This window comes from Molothrus ater, chromosome 2 (assembly GCF_012460135.2).
Source record: "Molothrus ater isolate BHLD 08-10-18 breed brown headed cowbird chromosome 2, BPBGC_Mater_1.1, whole genome shotgun sequence".
Taxonomy (NCBI): Eukaryota; Metazoa; Chordata; class Aves; order Passeriformes; family Icteridae; genus Molothrus; species Molothrus ater.
In genome coordinates this window covers 38,750,819-38,769,268 of record NC_050479.2, presented here as the reverse complement: position 1 = coordinate 38,769,268, position 18,450 = coordinate 38,750,819, and the positions used below count along the sequence as shown (strand labels likewise).

Below are 18,450 nucleotides of genomic sequence, written 5' to 3'. Positions count from 1 at the left end.
GACTGAGAGGAGCCTGTTCCCATTGCAGCACAAGGGACCAGCCACTGGACTCTGACTTATTAAATTAAGCATTACAGAAGATAATGCTTAGTTACAGAACATGCAGGATCCTCATTACAGGACCTTCCTTTGTTCATTCCTCTTGAGGATTTTCCATCTCTAAAGACTCCTCTAGTCAAAGCAGTTTGCTTAAAATGATTTTACCATCTTCAGGCATCCTTATTATAGCAATGTCTGGCCTGGAGACCACTGCTGAAGATTCTCCTTTTGTTTGTGTCACAGTCTCCACAACAGATGGGTCCTGTTCATCAGGAGCCTCTCAGCCTGCAGGTCCCTGACTGTTCCTTGGGACAGGCTGATGTGGCACTTTTGCAAAAGTGATCAGGTTGCCTAAGGTAAAAGCATAAAAAGCCACAAATTAGACTCAATAAAATTCTCAGTATATTTAAGCACTAAGGATTTTTTTCCAACTTCTAATGTGGCTGTCCTTGACAAATAATTATAGCCTAGAGAATGCAGGCCAATAGCATCATTTTTTCTGTAGGCAATCATATCTTAAATTTTGACACGATTACTCAGCACAACTCTATTTCATGATGCAGTAGATGCACTTCCAGTAAAAAGTTTCTTTCTGAAAAAAGTATCCTCATATAATTGACAATGAAACATAGTTTTTAAACTATGCATATAATAAAAGTATTAAGTATTTATTCTAATTCTCTTTTGTATGTCTTTGCTAAAATTCTTGCCCTTTATGTCCTTCTAGATTGAATCCTGGTGCATAAAATGTCAGCTCAGAAGTGCAATGTATGTTGAAGCTTGGGAAGATGAAGAGTACAGAAGTTGTAAAATGAGCTTAGAATTTTTTTTTCATAAGTAAAAAGATTTCTCCCTATTCCAACTTAGACTGACTGTTTTCTTTAAATAAGAAAAAAAAAGCCAAACAAAAAATAAACCCCACAAACAAATATAACAAATTAGGGTTAGAAGTTGAGAAAGGAGGTAATCATTTGTTCGGTACCTTACCCTAAAAGGTTTTACTGTCATGACACCTACAGTTAAAAAACCTCTACTGAGGTTTTCATTAACAGTCCTTTCCCGTTCAATAAAATATTTCAGCAAATGCTGGAAAAAATTAGTGCAGTGTGTTGTGAACTCTCTGGTTGCATAATGAAAGGCTGCACTTGGAGGATATTTTTTTACTTTCCCGCAATACTATAAATTTGGGGGTTGCATTCAGTAGAGCAGTGACCAGGCCCAAGCTGAGTTTCATTGATGCTGTGACTAAATTAAATAAATAAGGGCAGGTTTTCTGCATCCTAGTCCATATCCATGGTGGCCATTTTTTACACAAAATATCCCTTCCCAAGCCCATCAAATGTATGAGTTCGGTCCATGATTTGTGCCATTTTTAGAACGTTCTTTCCCCAGAATTGCATAAAATAATTTAAAAACATACAGAGGCAAATTTTTAGAAGTTAGGGCCTGTTATTTGAACTGAGTTTGTCTCAGATATGTGCAGTGTAGGACTGTCCTGGATTTTAATTTTTTTCACATCTGGCCATTTAGTACTCAATGCTCTTAGGGTTTTGGAGTGAACTCCGTGGGAACTTGGATAAATCTGTTGTCCCTTTAAGTCCAGAGGACCTCTCCTGTAAATAGATTGATGGAAGGGGAGACTGTGACAGAAGTTGTGCTCATTTCCCCAGATCTAGACAAGAAAAATTACAGGGATTTTGCTTTCAAAAAGTTGACAGTATTTGAAGAATTATTTTGCTACATGAATAGAGAGTATCTTAGATGCTCTGTGCATAGACTATTTAATTCTGACCACATTTATGCTGGTGTTTCTGAGATATGTGCTAAATATTTTAGATCAACTATAGAGGTTAATTATGCAGATAAGCATGGACCAGCTCAGTTATGCTAAGTTCAGATATGAAAAACATGCAGTGCTAGTGATTGCTTATTGTTTCCATTTCCACTAAGATTATAACAGTGATATACTTTCCATCTGGTTGCCATGGAGGAGGAATAGTTTTGTTTTGCTATGATTTTGTTTGTTTGTTTGTTTGTTTTAAATTGTGTTTATGAGTTATACTTTAATCAATGCAGTGTGACTTGTAGTTTGCCTTTGGGGTCAGGATGCAGCATAAACTTGGGGTTTATTCAATCTATTTTACTTTACTGAAATCATGACTCTAACAATTATTTATTCTTGCAGGGAGATGTGAATGTGGCCAATGCACTTGTTTCCCTCCAGGAGACAACAGAGTTCATGGCAAAAACTGTGAATGTGATGATCGACAGTGTGAAAATGCAGATGGCGATGTCTGTGGGGGTATGTGTTCACTTAATATCACATAACATAGCAGAATTTAACAGCACAACAGAACTGAATCTTGACTGTATATAGCTTTCTGTTCCCCTTGATTTTATAGAATAATGTCACTATAGACTATTTACATCATTCATTGATGGCAGAATTTTGTTAAAAACAAGCACTAGAAGTATTGAACATGTTAGAAAATATTTATTTTAAGACTTTATGTGTGCTAATACATAAATGGAAGTGCTGTATTCCATCAGTTCCATCAGACACTTAAACAAAAACCTAGAACATTAGGTAACCTTACGTTGTATGTAGTTGTGATCCTTTATTGAGGGTGTTGTAATAAATCTAAAAGTACTGATGACCAGAAAAACTTTTAAATATTTTGTATTCACTAACAGTGATATGCCTGTTTTCTAAAAAAGTAGCAAAATATGTTATGAAAGAATGTAAAATGCTTGAGAGACAGTGTCATAGTAATTGTAGATGCAGATGGTTTATTTAAGTATTGGCAGTGAAAGCCTTACATTGTGATATTTCAGTAAAGTATGTTGGTGTTTAGCAGTATTTCAAGGTAGTTTTGGATGTGTAAGTGCATGCATACCACATGGTATTTTATAAGCAGCCAAATAATATTTATCATGAACGCTCTCTTTCTAGTTTTTCTGTGCTTTGTTTTTAAAATGACTCTTTGATTCTAAATGTTAACTAAGTTGTTCGTATGAACAATGGCACATTGAATTGTATTCCTTATTTCTATGCAGAAAAAAAAATTTATTGCTTCATGTTCCTCATGTACATAAAAAATTCTGACTACAGGGAATATTCCTTCAAGGTGTCTGCCATGCAGAATATAGACATATATAGGAAATTTTGTTTTGAATATCTAACTAGCCAAAAAAATAGTTTACAGCATTCAGAGTAATTCAATAATATCAGTGTATAGGAAAAAAATTTGATTTTGTGTAAAAGACATTAAAAAAACCCACTGAAAATCAGTTTCATATTTGTTAGATGTTAAATAGTTGGGACATAAAATTCATCATTATCCATGCTAAAAATATCTCATTTGTTTATATCACTCATATTTTACATTATTACTTCTCCATCTCTTTCTTTTAAAATGACTCTATGTCATTTTAATGCTTCTGTCTCAGGCTGAACTTCCTGAAATATCTTGCTGAACTGTTTATTCTTTATGTTTCCTTGTCCTCTTTTCATTGCTATTTTTCTACCACTGTTGCTGCCTAGGCAATCACAGTAAGGACATAAGCCCTTGCTAGTAAATCTGTCTTCAGAGCATTATAAACTGGACTGTGTGGGGTCTGACAGTGAGCACTGAGTGCCTGTAAGCACAAAGAAGGAAGAGCAGTGTTTTCAGGTTAAATGCATACTGAACTGAGAAATGTGAGTGACAACCAAAATTATTTGAATAAGAATTGTTACTGGCCTTCTCCAGCCAGCAGAGACTGATTAATAGCTTGCTTTCCAGACCAGCTGTCCATGCAACGATAGAAAGACATGAGGTGAAAGCTATGATAAATTAGGGTACAACTGAATGAGATCCCATGGCCATGTTTCTGCATGATGGTAGTGAGTCATTCGCTTAAAAATTCAGCTGTCCATCAATGCAGTACCAAGAATAGAGACTTAATGCCTCCACAAAGACAGAGGTTGCAGGAGGACACAGCATAGATTTCACAGCACTCTGCTATTAGAAATTGATTCATATAATTATGGAATCACAGAACAGTTTGGGTTGAAGGGGACCTTTAAAGATCAGCTAGTCCAACCACTCCTGACATGGGCGAGGAACCTTTTCACTAAGACCAGGCTGCTCAGAGCTCCATCCAACCTGGCCTTAAACATTCTCAGGGGTAGGAAATCCACAGCTCTTGCAACCTGTTGCAAGTCTCCACACTCTAATAATAAAAAAATCTCTTCCTTATGTGTCAGCTAAACCCATTTCCTTTCAGTTTAAAACCATTACCCTTTGTTCTGTCACTACAGACCGTGGTAAAAAAAAATCTCTCTTGGTCTTATACTCCTCCTTTCTAATATTGAGAGGTCACAGTAAGGTCTCCCCAGAGCCTTCTCTTCTCCAGGCTAAACAATCTCAAAGCTGTCGGCCATAAGAGAGGTGCTCCACCCTCTGATCATTTTTAGAGATAGTCTCTGGACCTGCTCCAACAGATTCATGTCTTCCTTCTACTAGAGACCACAGAGCTCCAGGTGGGGTCTCACCAGAGTGGAATGGAGGGGGAGACTCACCTTCCTTGACCTGCTTTCCAGGTCTTTTCTTCATGCTCCTTTTTCTGTGCCTCTGTACATAGACTTAATGTGCTAAGACAGGAGAAGGTGTCTCACGCAGCCTTTTCAGGATAGATATGTTCTACCTAATGGCCCTTGCCCTATTGTTCAGGTTTTTTGATTATGTAAGATTTTCCCAGGTTTACTTCAGTGTTGATCCACAAAAGTATTTAACATCACATTTCCTTTGGCTTCACTTGGTTCTTTGAGTCCTTCATGTGCAAGTTAAGTGGTTTTAGTGTGCACTTGTGACCAAAGAATCACATGTTTGCCAGCACAAGTCTTTGGCAACTCTGTGTTGCTTTTTTACACCAGGCTTGATATTTACTCATCCTGTAACCTGGTGAGACATACTTCTCTCTGCCCTCTGAGGTTATGGCTGAGCTGCTTGCTGCAGATGCATCCTAGGGTTTCAAGTGGTATTTATTTCCTTTATGTGTCCAGTCATGTTTTCCAGTGATTTCAGCACCGGATGCTCCACCTCTCTGGGCCAGCTATTGTCCATTACGACTTTTTTCTCTTTCAGTATTGAGGGCAGGCAGACAGGAACTCAGAACAGTAAAGATCAATTTGAAATGGATTTGATAATGCACTTAATTCCATTCACTTCAGTTTGTTCTCTGGATGATTATTGGCCTAGCTATGAGTTCTTGTCACAGCCAAGTAGCAGCCATTAAAGGAATAAAACAAAACATTTGGGGTCCTCTGCATACCACAAGTTCCTGTAGAATTGTGCTGATCAAAAACTCTGCAATGAAACTAAACCAAACAAAAACAGTAAAAAGTTGGTTGAAACTAGGATCACTAGCAAAGGCTTAAACTTGTAACAGGTAACTCGTGTACTAAGATACCTATAGGTAACAAGATTGTTACCTATGGGTGTATCCATTTTGTATTATATCAGTGTATCATTCTGTGCTTCAAATAGTGGGCCACCAATAAGAATTAGAACATTGCTTTGATAAGGCCTTTTAATGTTTAGTCATAAATGTTTCCAGTGTCTTTAAGAATAAGAAACAACTAAGACTGGTCATTCCAGTAAACCTGTTCTTTGTCACTCATGAGAGTGGAATATTTTAAGTCTGATCTCTTTATTTTCAAGTGAGCAATTCCATTTGGATAACTTTTTAGTAATTGTTTTGGCCAGAGCACATAAAAATACAATCATCACCAAAATGCAATTCTAACACTGTAGGGAATCTAGTTGTGTCATGCCACATCAAAGAGTAAATGCAGATTATCTTTTTTTTTTTGTTAATTCCAATGCCTTTAGTGATCATTAGTTTGACATTCTTGTTGTACTAAAAAGGTTTCCAGAAGCTGGAGGAGTTGACTTATTCTTGGAGCAAATGCTGAGGTAATTTTTATTTCACTCCTTACACAGATTTGCCTTCACACCTCTCTCTTCATGAAGTGTCAGAAAACAGCTCTGCAAAAACTCTGCTTGAGATTTTACTGGAGGAGAATTTAGTGGTGTTTTTGTTTTGTTTTTTTTTTAGGAAATCCACTAGTAAATTAATTTTCCCCACTCAGACGCATCTTTTGTTGATTTCATCCTCTTGCATTCTCATGCCCAAATATAAGCATCAAAGTGTCTGCATATAATAGTTTTGGTCAGGATTCCTTGTGTGCGACACAGAACATGGATAAGAGATGCCACCCATCAAGTTTTCTGTAGGACTTTTTATTTCTTCTCAACCAACAATAAAAAACAGGTCTTTAAATACATCTATTATATATTCAGGACCCAAAAGTTAGGGTGATCCTTTTGACTCAAAATTTTTCTTACTTTTATCTCTGTAAACTTGAGGCAAGTCAGGTACCTGTTGTCTGTGCTTCCTGATTTTTGACATTCTTAGTTTGTGACATGCTGTTCTTGTTGAGGTTATGAGGAAAAGAATGACACAAGTTTTTTTCTGTGTCTGCATCGACATCTCTTGTTGTTGAGCTTCTGCCAAGTCATCATGACATATTGTTGTTCTGTGAGAGTGCAGACCTTCTGATTTTGACAAAATAATACATTCCTTAGTTTACTCCTGTGACTGTGTTGTTGGTTATCAATGCAGTTCATTTGATCTCATTCTGGGGTTTCTTCTGACACCCACTTACACATTTTCATCCATGCATCATTTGCACCAGTATTAATATTTCCAATGTTATACTCTATGAATTGTCAGAGAAGGGAAAATCTGGAGTTTATAAGACATACATCTACCTTAAGCCACAGTTCCCAGCTTTCCAATGATTTAAACTTTTAAATCTGAGACAGAAACTTCCATATCACATTCTTATAGTGATGGATTCCTGGATTGCACAGTCATCACCAGGATGTACAATGCTAAAGCTCCCTCTCAAAGTCTGGTATAAGTTGCCCCTAATTGCCATGTTCTTTGAATATAAAATTTTCATAACTATCCAGCCAGACTAAATAATTGGATTCAGAGGAAGGTCTGCCTTTTTTTTTTTTTTGAATACAAGATATACAACAGGAAATGTAAAATCTTTCTTTTTTATGGAAATTCTAGGTCCATGCTGCAGAAATCATTAATGACATTTATTTTTGTGATCTGTTCAGTGGAGCAGAAGCATGATATTTTCAGAGATCATGTTCTTATGAGGACCAGTAAGACCACAACCATAGAAATGAGAGAGCTATGATTAATTATATGCTTCATTAAGCAAAGCTAAGTATGGAACAGTTGCTGTCAGACAATTTCCTCATTTCTTGCACTAATGTTGATCCACAGAAACAGAAGTATATAAGAAATTTGTAGAAATCTCTAATATATGTAAAAAACAAATTAGGAAAGGAAAATAATACCTGTCACTCTCCCAAACAAAGACAGGTTTTGGCTCTGACTGGTCTGAGAATTCAGAAATATGACTCCTGATCTACCATGGCTTCTCTGACTATACGGCACATAATTTCAAAGTCTTCAGCCACCTAAATTAAAGCAATTTTTATCACCTGTGATTCCAAAGGCAACCCTTGCCTGACCCCAGCTTGGCTCCACAAGGACGCAGCAGTGCCTGTCTGGCTGCTGCCATCATGAGGATGTCCTTGATGCCTTAGGGCATGTCCAATGCCACAGGGCATCTGAATTAAACCTCTGATTTCTCTGAGGTTCTTACCATGTTAAAATAAAAGTTTATATCCTGTCCCACAGCTCTTTCATCTGTTCTATCAAAGAGTCTTTAGAGCAGGGACCATATTCTTTTGATAGAGGAAACTAAAGAACATAAAATTGTTGCAGAATTCAGTACTATATATGGATAGTGAATATACTAGATAGATATACTCTATATATCTGTATGAATAGAGAATTTTTATTATGGTATGTGTTATTGAAAAATGAAATTTATTTTCCTGGGGCAAAAAAACCCAAAACCCAAAAAATACAGAAAACCCAACCAACAGTTCATGCACATTTACTGAGCAAAACTGATGCAAACAAAGGTGAAAGTGATGGTATTAAATAGTGGAGAATTCATAGTTTAACTGGAGTAAAACTAATGTGAATCAGGGTTTTATCCTGACAATTCTAAGAGGAGAGTTAATGATTCAGTGCCTCTGTCCTTGTCTTTAACTGCTTCATCCTAGCTCTGAGGCACATCTAGGGGCAGAAACAAATAAATTTGGAACAACCAGTAGGTATTAGATTCAAGAGTGATGATTACAGCTAGTACAGGTATTAATGGCATTGCATAGTCTGTATTAAATTAAATTAATTTTAATTTTTTCTAATTTTTTTTAAATGGACTACAGGTTTATGTCCTGGTCACCCAGACATTTGTGTGGGTGTATGAAAAGTCAACGCTACATAGATGCACAGAGAACTAAGTTTGTTTAGCTTTTCAGATAGCATAAAATATGATTCAGGTTTGCAAAAAACATTTTAATTTAATTTTTCTGCTCAAATGGGCAATGAAGAAATTGCTAGTACATTAACATTCAAGTTGATTAATAGATATTAATTTTGTGAATCCAAAAGGTGCTTTTCTGTTGAGCTCTTTTATTAGGCTTTAAATAGCCATTACACTATTCCCATGCTTCCCCCACATTGAATTCTGTGCATTTTGTGCAGCAAGAGCCTGTCTCTGAGCAGGCCATGCTCTCAGAACTCTTAAGACATTAAGCCCACGCCACCATCACTTGAAAGGTTGTTGCAATAGTCATCACCCTTGTTTGAAATGCTGGTTCATTTCTTACATGATTTTGTCTGTGTCAGGTTTTCTCTCGCTTTGTCTTTTTCTGGAACTTTGAGAATACTTTTTCTGATACCCTCTGAATTCCTCAGAACTTTTTAGTACTCTTCCAAGTTTTGCCAAAATCTCTTGAAACATGGATATCACAGAGTTGCAGGACTTTAACACCATCTCATCAGTGCTATAATTTTGCTCCTCCTCACTTTTCTCCATGTAGGTAGATGTGAGAATGACATTGGCCCTTTTTGCTGCAGTGTTTCACTTGAAGGTGCTACTGGACTGCCTGACTGTTGCGTTACTCAAACTGGAGCCATAGTCCACCTTCATTAGACTTAGACAAGACTAACTGACCTACTTTGAAAATGTAGTAGACAGTCAGTATTTTAATTCACATCTATATTAGGTTTCTCCAGCTGCAGTTGTTACAACTGTTCTGGCCTTCTGGTATTAAATAAAAACCAAAAAATAAAAATCAGTGTTCAAAGAACATTTTTAGCATCTCATTTAGCATATTTGGGCAGGGTAATGAAGCCTGCTCACCTTGAAATATTTCTTGCAGATATATGTGGTTTAATATTCTATTCTGATAATAATATAATGAAAAGTTCTGTGATTTAGAAGAAAAAATAAAAATGGAAATCCTGTTCCTATTTAAATACAACAAAAAATATTTGTTTCATTTTCTAGGTGTTCTATATCAGGTATCCTGTGTTATGCTGCAATTTTTCATATTCTTATTACACTTCTAAAACTTTTTATTTCTCATTCATTTAAAATGCATTAGATACATTACTTGTATTAGTCTGAGAAACTTCTGTTCCTGAGATGCCAAATTGTGCTTGGGTCTGGCCCCAGTTTGCCCTTCAGGAATATCATCTGTTTGTAATGGTTAGTCTGTAAATAAGAACCAGTTTCCTCTATAAGGATTACTTCCATTTTTCATTGTGTTGGTGCTCCCCTATAGTGGTGCCTTTTGTATTATAAAATGATTCTGCAGGTTTTTGGGGAACACCGACAACAGCTGCATGAGTAATCCTAAACCAAAATTTCCTACAACAACAGAATTTCAGTTCCAGGCCTGGCAAGAAATAATTCATCATGGTGCCCAGTTTGGTTAGGGCTGATTTAGGTTATAATGAGCCCCTGCTAGTAATCTGCCACATCTTGCTTTTTTGCTGAATTCATATTTCACAGTTAAATCTTGTGGTTATTTGAGTTATAATTCTAAGGAAAATGACAGAGTATTTGGCACCATCTTTTTTGTCTTCTTTGCCCCTCCCACGTCACAGTCTTTACTCTTTGAGATAAATTTTTAAAACATTTTTGATTATTTAAAGCTCATTAACATAACTTTTTATGAATAAGCATTTAAAATGCAGTTTGTTTGTGATTTTAACTGTTTTCTGCTAGATCTGAAATATTGATAGACCAACACTTCTCAGTATACATGCTTAATCTGTATAGTTAGGGGTAAAGAAAAATCTCTAATTGAAGAACTCCAGCCAAAATGCATTGCTTAACATGATAAAATATTGATTTAACTATTCAGATTACCCCTTCCTTCTGTGATTTGCGAGGAGGCTATTCACAAGTAGACCATGTAAAGCAGTTGTTCTCAGACTACCACATTCACATGAGATAGCTGAGATGTAACAAGCAGTGGGCTGAGCTCTTGTACACTTGCCACCTCAGTGGATGAGGCATCCAGAAAGCTGCAGCTGCCCAAGCTGGTGTCAGCTAGGAACAAATATTAATTTTTAATGGATTATTTGAGACAAAAGAATCATTTATGGTTTGAAAATTTATATGGCATAAAGGAGGAGAGAAATTTCCTTTACAGAAAAGTGCCAGTCAAGTTTTCTGTGGTAAACTGCAAGCTCTGTTTCCTGCAAATGTATAGATTATTCATTACCTTTTTATTTGACTTGTGTAAAGGCTTTACAGATATGATCAGTCTCTTCATTCAGTAACACATAATGACTGAGAAAAAAATGCATTAAAATTATTTTCTCAGTGAAATTGCCATGGATTTCTTACTGTTCACTGCTAAAAGAGTAGAGGGGTTTGGATCTTCAGAAATAATTTTCCAGCAGTGGCATCCAGTTGTATATTTTGCTCTTAATTAGCTAAATTAATCTGAGTTCTAATCTCTCTGTTACTAATTTAAAATAAATAAGGTCGATAAAAATACTCTGACAGAAGCTTTATTTTAGTCAGTTCATAGACAATTGCATGACACCTATCTGGAAGGGGCATATAGGAAAGTACATATGCTTGTTTTCTATCTCTTGTATTTTGGGTTGTCATACAGTTGTTCTTGTTTCCCATTCTGACACAAAAGTTCAAGTAGCATCAATCTTTTATCATTGCAAGGTATCAATTTTTAGAAGTGGGTAGAAATACTGTCATAATAAGACTGTGTCATTGTTAACTGAGCCTTTAATATGATAAATATGATCAAAATATAATAGGCATCAATAATGTAATATGATAAAAAAACCTCAAAAATCAACACATTGTTTGGGATACAAAAATGAATTTGAATATTTAGATGCTGAAAATGACAACTCCAAGACTTTGGACCTCCCAGTATTTTTGTAATGAAAACTTTTAAGGTATTTGACTATCAGTAAACTTGAATGAATTTCACTTTCAGCAAACTACCAAGTTTGTCTCTCCTCTGGCCTTCTACCAGTGTTGCCTCTCAGTTTACAAAATCAAATTGCACTGGAGGCTCATGAGAAATCCACTAATCAGGAAAACTAAATAGCTGGTTTGCTTCCCTGCATCCCACAGCTCCTTGCTTTCCCAGATACTCCTACAGCTTGTTCCCTTCTTCCCAGTCCATGCTCCCAAATTATCTCAGTCCCTTCATTTCTCCTCCCTTGCCCTACACAGAAGATAGGATAGGGCAAAAGTCACTGGTATGTGTTTGCTTCCCTTGTAACTAATTAGCTAAGGAATTATTGTCTCTGATGCAGAAATATTATTCAAAGCTGAAAAATGTGATTCTGGCTGGGAGATATTTCTTCTTTTATCTCAATTCACCATTCCTATATTCTTCTCTATATTTGTTGACACTTTTCCCTTCTTCCTGGCCAAATTTTCTACTCAGCTTATTATTCAACATATTTTCAATTTTTTATTAACCTTTTTGCAAATAATTGTTTTAAAATTCTATTTTGTCTTTCCCCTCCCTTCTTTAAAGTGTGAGTTATGGCTTCCTTGACCTATCCCTCACTTGTTTTCTGCACATCATTAGGGCACCCTTTTTAACACAAGAAGGAGAGAACTGGAGAAGGCCATCCTGCTGGGAAGGGATGCTGGGTGCTGTCCACCCATCAGTCTGTCTATCCCATAGCACACACTTCATGCTGAAGAGGTCTGACACTGTGACCACAGTCACAGTCACAGCAACCACAGTGACAGGTTTCTGCTTGTCTTGCTCATAACCAACCTTGGTGTCATTACAGGCCATGGTATCTGCTCATGTGGCCGATGCATTTGCCAGGATGGGTGGTTTGGAAAGTTGTGCCAGCACTCAAGGAAGTGCAACATGACGGAGGAGGAGAGCAGAAGTCTCTGCGAGTCAGCGGATGGCATATTGTGCTCCGGGAAGGGTAAGATCTGCCAGCTGAGCTACCCTGTGTCAGTGCCTGACAGAGGAAAATAATCACGCTCTGGAAGACTAATGTGCATGGCGGGGGGTTGTTGTTCAGTAACCCTCTCTTTCAAAGGCACTCATTATTAAAAGGATGTTAAAGGATGCTCTGTAATGCACTTGCATCCATTTTGTCAGTCACCCACCCCAGCCGTACACGTTCAGCAGCGTTGCTCTCCTATGCAATTTTTTTGTAGCATATAATTTCCTGTATGTGTTTAGCTGATGGTCTGTGGGGAACAGCTGCACATTATAAACTAACTGTTATTGCTCCTTCCACTCTGGGGAAAAGGGCACTACCCACAGTAAAACTCCAGTGGGGAAGATGGCAAATGTAATATATTGGACAACAGTATGTGGAGGAAAGTGTTTAAAAGCAATTTGGTACCCTTAATTCCTCTGCTCCCCAAAACAGCTGCAAAGGAAAAGTAGATGCCTGCAACCCCCACAAATGAATCCTATAAACTTTCTCATTTACTAATTTTCATTCATCTGGTTGCATCAGCTTCAGTTCAGCTCTAAAAAAGATTGCCACAGGGAAGAATAAAAGTTAGAAAATCTTGATAATTATCTGAAATTGTTCTCTGAGGTTCTTACCTTGCAGTCTTTCAGGCTAGGAAATTGCATTAATGGAAAGAGGGCTTTTTAGCTCCCCCGTAGTGCAAATTGCCTATTTTTGTATATAATATGTCTGAAGGAGAATAGACAAAAAAAAGACTGGTTGGAGGCTAGAATGCATTCAATCCAGACTCTGTGTGTCATTTCCTATATTTGTATGTCCCTTGCATAGACAGGAAAGAAATCTGCCAGCTGGAAAAACCAGTTAGGAGCCCTCTACAACAGGCGGATTTCCAGTTTTCCCTTTGGTAACTTTAATTTCAGTGCAGAGGAAATTTAAATGGGGTTTCCAGCCCAGGCTTCAACTATCTGTATTATCACTTATCAAAATTCTCCCTATTGCACCATTTAATTTTGTTTTAGGGCTTTTTCCCCCTCAGTTGATGCAGTGTCATAAAAAATAAGAAAGTTGCACTGTTTCTCTTTTTTTTCCAGATGGGACTATCTTTAAATTAGTATATGTGTAAGAGTGAGTGAGTTATAGAAATGAGAAATAGAAATTACTCTGTTTTACTGCAGAAGTTGACCTTTTTTCTCTTAATGTGTGCCTCACTGAGATTTTTTTATATAAAGCAGGAAGGTGAAGGAATATGCTTGGTACCAATAAAATGCACTATGTAAGATTCTGTATAAGTATAAACATGAAAAATGATGCTGATTTTTAAAATATTCATATTATCTGCTATCTTTTTCTAAGGATGGCTGATGACAGTTATTCCAGCCTGGGGTCTTACTATGAGGACAATTAGCTTTGAACATGTTGCAAGGGTACCATTTACTTTGTTGCAAGGGTACCATTTACATGTGTTGCAAGGGTACCATTTACTTTGAGGCTTTGGGAGTAGATAATCCATTAGGAATTTGCAGATATCAAGAATTTTTTACCTCTGTTGGCTATGCTGCTGGGGTGTGTCTTGGGATCTGGTCACTTTTATAATCTGTAGCAGCCTGAAAGGTGCTCTAGTGTTGTCCTTTCCAAACTGACCCATTCTGTGATTCTGTGACCCTAAATCCATACACAGAAAGAGTGGTGGGATTTTTTTTTTTTTTTTTCCTTTGGGGGAAATAATTTCTTTGGCCCCTGAGCACACATTAGAGAAATCACCTCCATAAGACATCTACAGCAGTGTGTGGCCAGTAAACATCCAAGGAGGCTACTATCTCCTTCCTCTTCTCTGAGCAGGATGGGAATCACAGGCAAAGACAGTCTAGTTATAAATTATATATATTAAATTATTATTAATTTTGCTGCAATGCTCTTTTTTTTCCTTTTTTCCCTTTTTTTTTTTTTCTTTCCAGATCTGTTCTTGATGCTAAGATATGTGTCTGGAAATCAAGTCTTACTGGATATTCATAATTTAGAACACCGTTCATAGATAGTGAAGCACTATCCAGGAACCAAAATGGAAAATTTTTCTTTCTGATTCATTACAATGAGAAAAAAAATATTACTGGTCAAATAAAAGGGAATTTCAAACCTGTGCACTAATGGTGGTTTTTCCATTTTTGTTGGAAACCTAGCTGTGATATGCAAGTGCTAAAATGGACTGAGGATAGCTTGAGTTTCTGTATATAGGTTTTAATAGACTGTGAAGAGTCCTGGTTTTCAGCAGATAACTGCTGAACACTATCAGAAAATTGCACTCTGCTAATATAAGCAAAGTTGGGCATCCACATTCCTAGGCTGTTTTCAGAATCTTGGCTCACTGACTGTGCCACCTGTAGCAAAAGCTCTTCCCAAGGAAAACAGCAACACCCACCACGCTGTTGCCTCCCTGGCAGTAAAGATAGGGCTGTACATGGTGACTGTAATGGTGCAGGATGTGGGCAAGGTAATGAGCCAAATCCCATCCGAGAGGAGCTGGCTGGGATCCCAGGAAACACCCTGCAACTCATTGGACTCAATTAAACTGAGGAGCCTCCCAGAGCAGCATGCCCTGTTCGGGGAGCAGACTTGATACATTTGTTTCCCTAACAGATTTTGCATTTTGGAGCCTTATCTTCCTTGCTTGACTTGGTGTTAAATTTGCTGCATCTTCTACAAAATGGCTTTAAGCATTGTGGGCATCCCTCAGTAGCAGGATCAGTGCTTGCTGATGCAGAATCACTTCAGGCTTCTTACAGAGTAATACTCTTAATAACTGCTGTAATTTCACTAAAATCCTCATACTATTCCTCATTATTTTCAGATGTCAGTACCTTGCAGTTTGTATAATCAGAGGTATTTGGTTGAAATTGCCCTCAAGTATATCTTAGTGTACCTCTTATAGAGCAACCCTATGATATGTCTGCTGTCCTCCACTGCCTCCTTATACAACAGCATTTTTGATCCTTGTAGGGAATGTCAGTATTTTCTATGCCAGTGGCCCTGTAAGCAATACTCAGAACCCATAGAAAAAGTAGATGCTTAATCAAATACTTCCATCCTCAAATGTTCTAATCACTAGCTCTTCCTGAATATATTTACATGTTCCATATGTTACAAGTTAAAGCATTTCCCTAAAATTAGGCAATGAGTTAATTTTTGTGAATTCGAAATAAGCATTAAATTACATATTTAATTACAAATCAGATACTCTGCTGAGACTGTTCTGAAGTTTTCAAGAATTAAGCTTCAGTATTTATGGGAAAAGGAAGGGAAAATTTGTTGCTCTCAACATATGCAACTTTTTTTCTTTAAATGTATTAGGATTATTACTATGGATTTTATTCAGAGGCCACTGAAAGAAGTGGGAAGATGGAAAAGCATGATTTTATAGGCTTTGGCTCAGGCCCTGTTGAGTAACCCATGAATCCTTTTTTGGCTACATTTTGACATATCCAAGCTTCCTTCTATATATTTTTTTATGTAATAATGCATTCAACACATTGGTGACTTTTTAATGGAATGATTCTGGAAACATTGCAGGAGGCCAGGATTTTCAAGTGAATTTAGCTCATTTATAAGCATCTTCTGTAAAAGGTCAACAGCTTCTTTTGTGAGATTTTTTTTTAACTCAGCCCCTCACAGATTAAAATTTTGCACCTATTCTTTGCTATAATTAATCTGGGTTTTTTACATTTTTTTAACATTGATTTCTGCTGTTACCCCTTCTTAGGGCTAGATCCATAAAATGATTTTTGCTTAGCAGTTAGTAAGATCCCCACTTCAGTGTTTAAGTGCATGAAATCTGCACAGGGCCAGGCTGCTGAAGATGAGATCTGTAAAAGCCAAGTCTCTTCAGCCAAATGCTGGAATCATTCAGGAGGAATTACCATCTCCTTGTGCCATTTCTAATTGCAGAAAAGCCTCTTTCACACACTTCTCAGGCTTCCTGACGCATGATTGTCCAGGGGCACCTGTCACTTTCCACAATTCAGAGCCACAAACCTTCTCCTAAGGGTAAGGACATCTCAGAGTCTTCTCTTCAAGGGAGGTTCCTGGTGCTCTGTGGGTTGTGGCATCACCTGAATTTGACCCCGCAGTCCCTGCTTTGCCTGTGAAGGTGTGGCCTGACATCCTTGAGGAGAAGAACAGCTTGTCCCAACAAGTGTTGTTAGGGCACACTGCAGGAACGAGACAATTGCTGAGTTGTCATTACGTGCACAAATTTTTTCTGACCTGAGCAAATGTTCAGTAAGTCCATGGGAGGTGGAGAAGTTTCATTCATGGTGGTGAAGATTTTGGGGGTCTATAGATGTTAGTCTTGGGCACTGCTGGTCTTTTGTGAGCTCACCCCTAAAAGCTTTAGATGAGGAAGACTATTTTCTTCCTGGGTGTGATTTTACTGCCTTCAGTAACAACGGTTTGGGGACAATTTGAACTTTGCTAGTAGAAAAAAGTAAAATAGAAGTTACTGGGGAGAGAAGCCCTGATTGTAGGTCTCTAAAACCAAAAGAAATCTTCAAAATGTGAGTCCTGATTAATTTAAATAGCAGGATCAAAGCTATTAGTAGTAACATCCCATCATACTCCAACTCATGCCAAAAGAAGCCTTTCATTCAAAAGCCTTTTAGCTTGATTATTTTCTTTTATGCAACAGCCTTTTAGGCAGGATTTTGTGCACATGCACGTGTGCGTATGTGTGCATATGTGTGACTTTGGTTGTTATTTTCTAGTCTGAATGTGCCAGTACTCTTTGACTGTGAGTAATAATTTTTGTGATTTCAGGCTCCTGCCACTGTGGAAAGTGCATCTGTTCACCCCAGGAATGGTACATTTCGGGTGATTTCTGTGAATGTGATGACAGAGACTGTGACAAACATGATGGTCTCATTTGCACAGGTGCAGTATAGGCTAACACTTAATTGCTTCAGGAAACAAACTGAGTTGATGGGAATTATGTTAGACAAAGCCCAGCTTCTCCTTTCCCCACTGATGGAGGAAGCACATTTGCTGGTTATTCAAACCTGCTGTAATTGTTTCTTCATGCAGTGCAATGATCAACATAAGGTTTCAAAACAACAGTTAAAAGCCTGAGTGTGAATTTAAATAAGTAAGCCAGCTATGGAATCTGTCAACAATTCTCTCTGCAATAGACTACAAGTTACTGGGTTTTGGCAAGGAACACAGTGCCATCATTATGGTTTCCTTAGCTTTTGTTCTTTTACTGGACATTCCATGTGTGTAATGCATTTTAAGTCGCAGACAAAATTCACTGGTGGGTTAGTAAAATAGATTTTTACAGGTTAGGGGCATAGTTGTGTGGGTTAAGAGAGCTTCCTAGCAATCAGACAATTGTCGGTGGGAGGCTGGAAGAGCTGATAGCTTTTCTTGTGATGTGATGGTAAATGATTCAAGCAGCTTCACCTTAACATTGTCTGAATATGCAGGTGGCAGATGTCGATGGAAATGGGCAAGCTGCCAACAAACCCTTGTGACAAGCGTAGTGACAAGAAGCAACCTGGGAATTGCTAAATTAACTCACTGGCTGCTTCCTGTTACAAATCTTAATTTTAGAAAATCTTTGCTGAGCAATTATTAGATGTGGAAGAACTCTGCAAGCCAATTAGAGTGAGAGTGGGAAGACTGACACTAGTAAATGGTGTCTTCCAGCTAGCCCCATTAGCAAGGGTCATTTTCTGGAGACAACTAACCAGTATAACAAGAAAAGGAGCCTTATCTGTAGCTCTAATGCCTAATCATGGATCTTCATAAAGTCAGAAGGAAGAGGAGTTTATGTAGATACAAAAGTTATAGAGGTCTCAAACTCAGCATCCAAGGGTCATAAAAATATGACCCCAATTTAAATAAAATTAATAGGTGGGTCTCAGCTGTTCCACTGCTGCAAAATAGGGCCAGGACATTTTTCACTTAACACAGAGTTTGAGATAGGATTTATTT

At 37.5% G+C, this 18,450-nt stretch overlaps 1 protein-coding gene across 2 annotated transcripts in view; it reads left to right on the top strand.

The window, feature by feature from the left end:
- ITGBL1 (integrin subunit beta like 1) overlaps nt 1-18,450 on the top strand; it is a 128,353-nt gene that overhangs the window by 105,722 nt on the left and 4,181 nt on the right. Inside the window, exons 8-10 of one of the 2 annotated variants that reach the window (XM_036390869.1) lie at nt 2,225-2,341; nt 12,322-12,468; nt 17,278-17,391. In XM_036390869.1, coding sequence (XP_036246762.1) covers nt 2,225-2,341; nt 12,322-12,468; nt 17,278-17,391 — 378 coding nt within the window. Of the gene's footprint in view, nt 1-2,224; nt 2,342-12,321; nt 12,469-14,426; nt 14,588-17,277; nt 17,392-18,450 lie in introns of those variants that run through there. The other variant, XM_036390878.1, reaches the window with a different exon arrangement.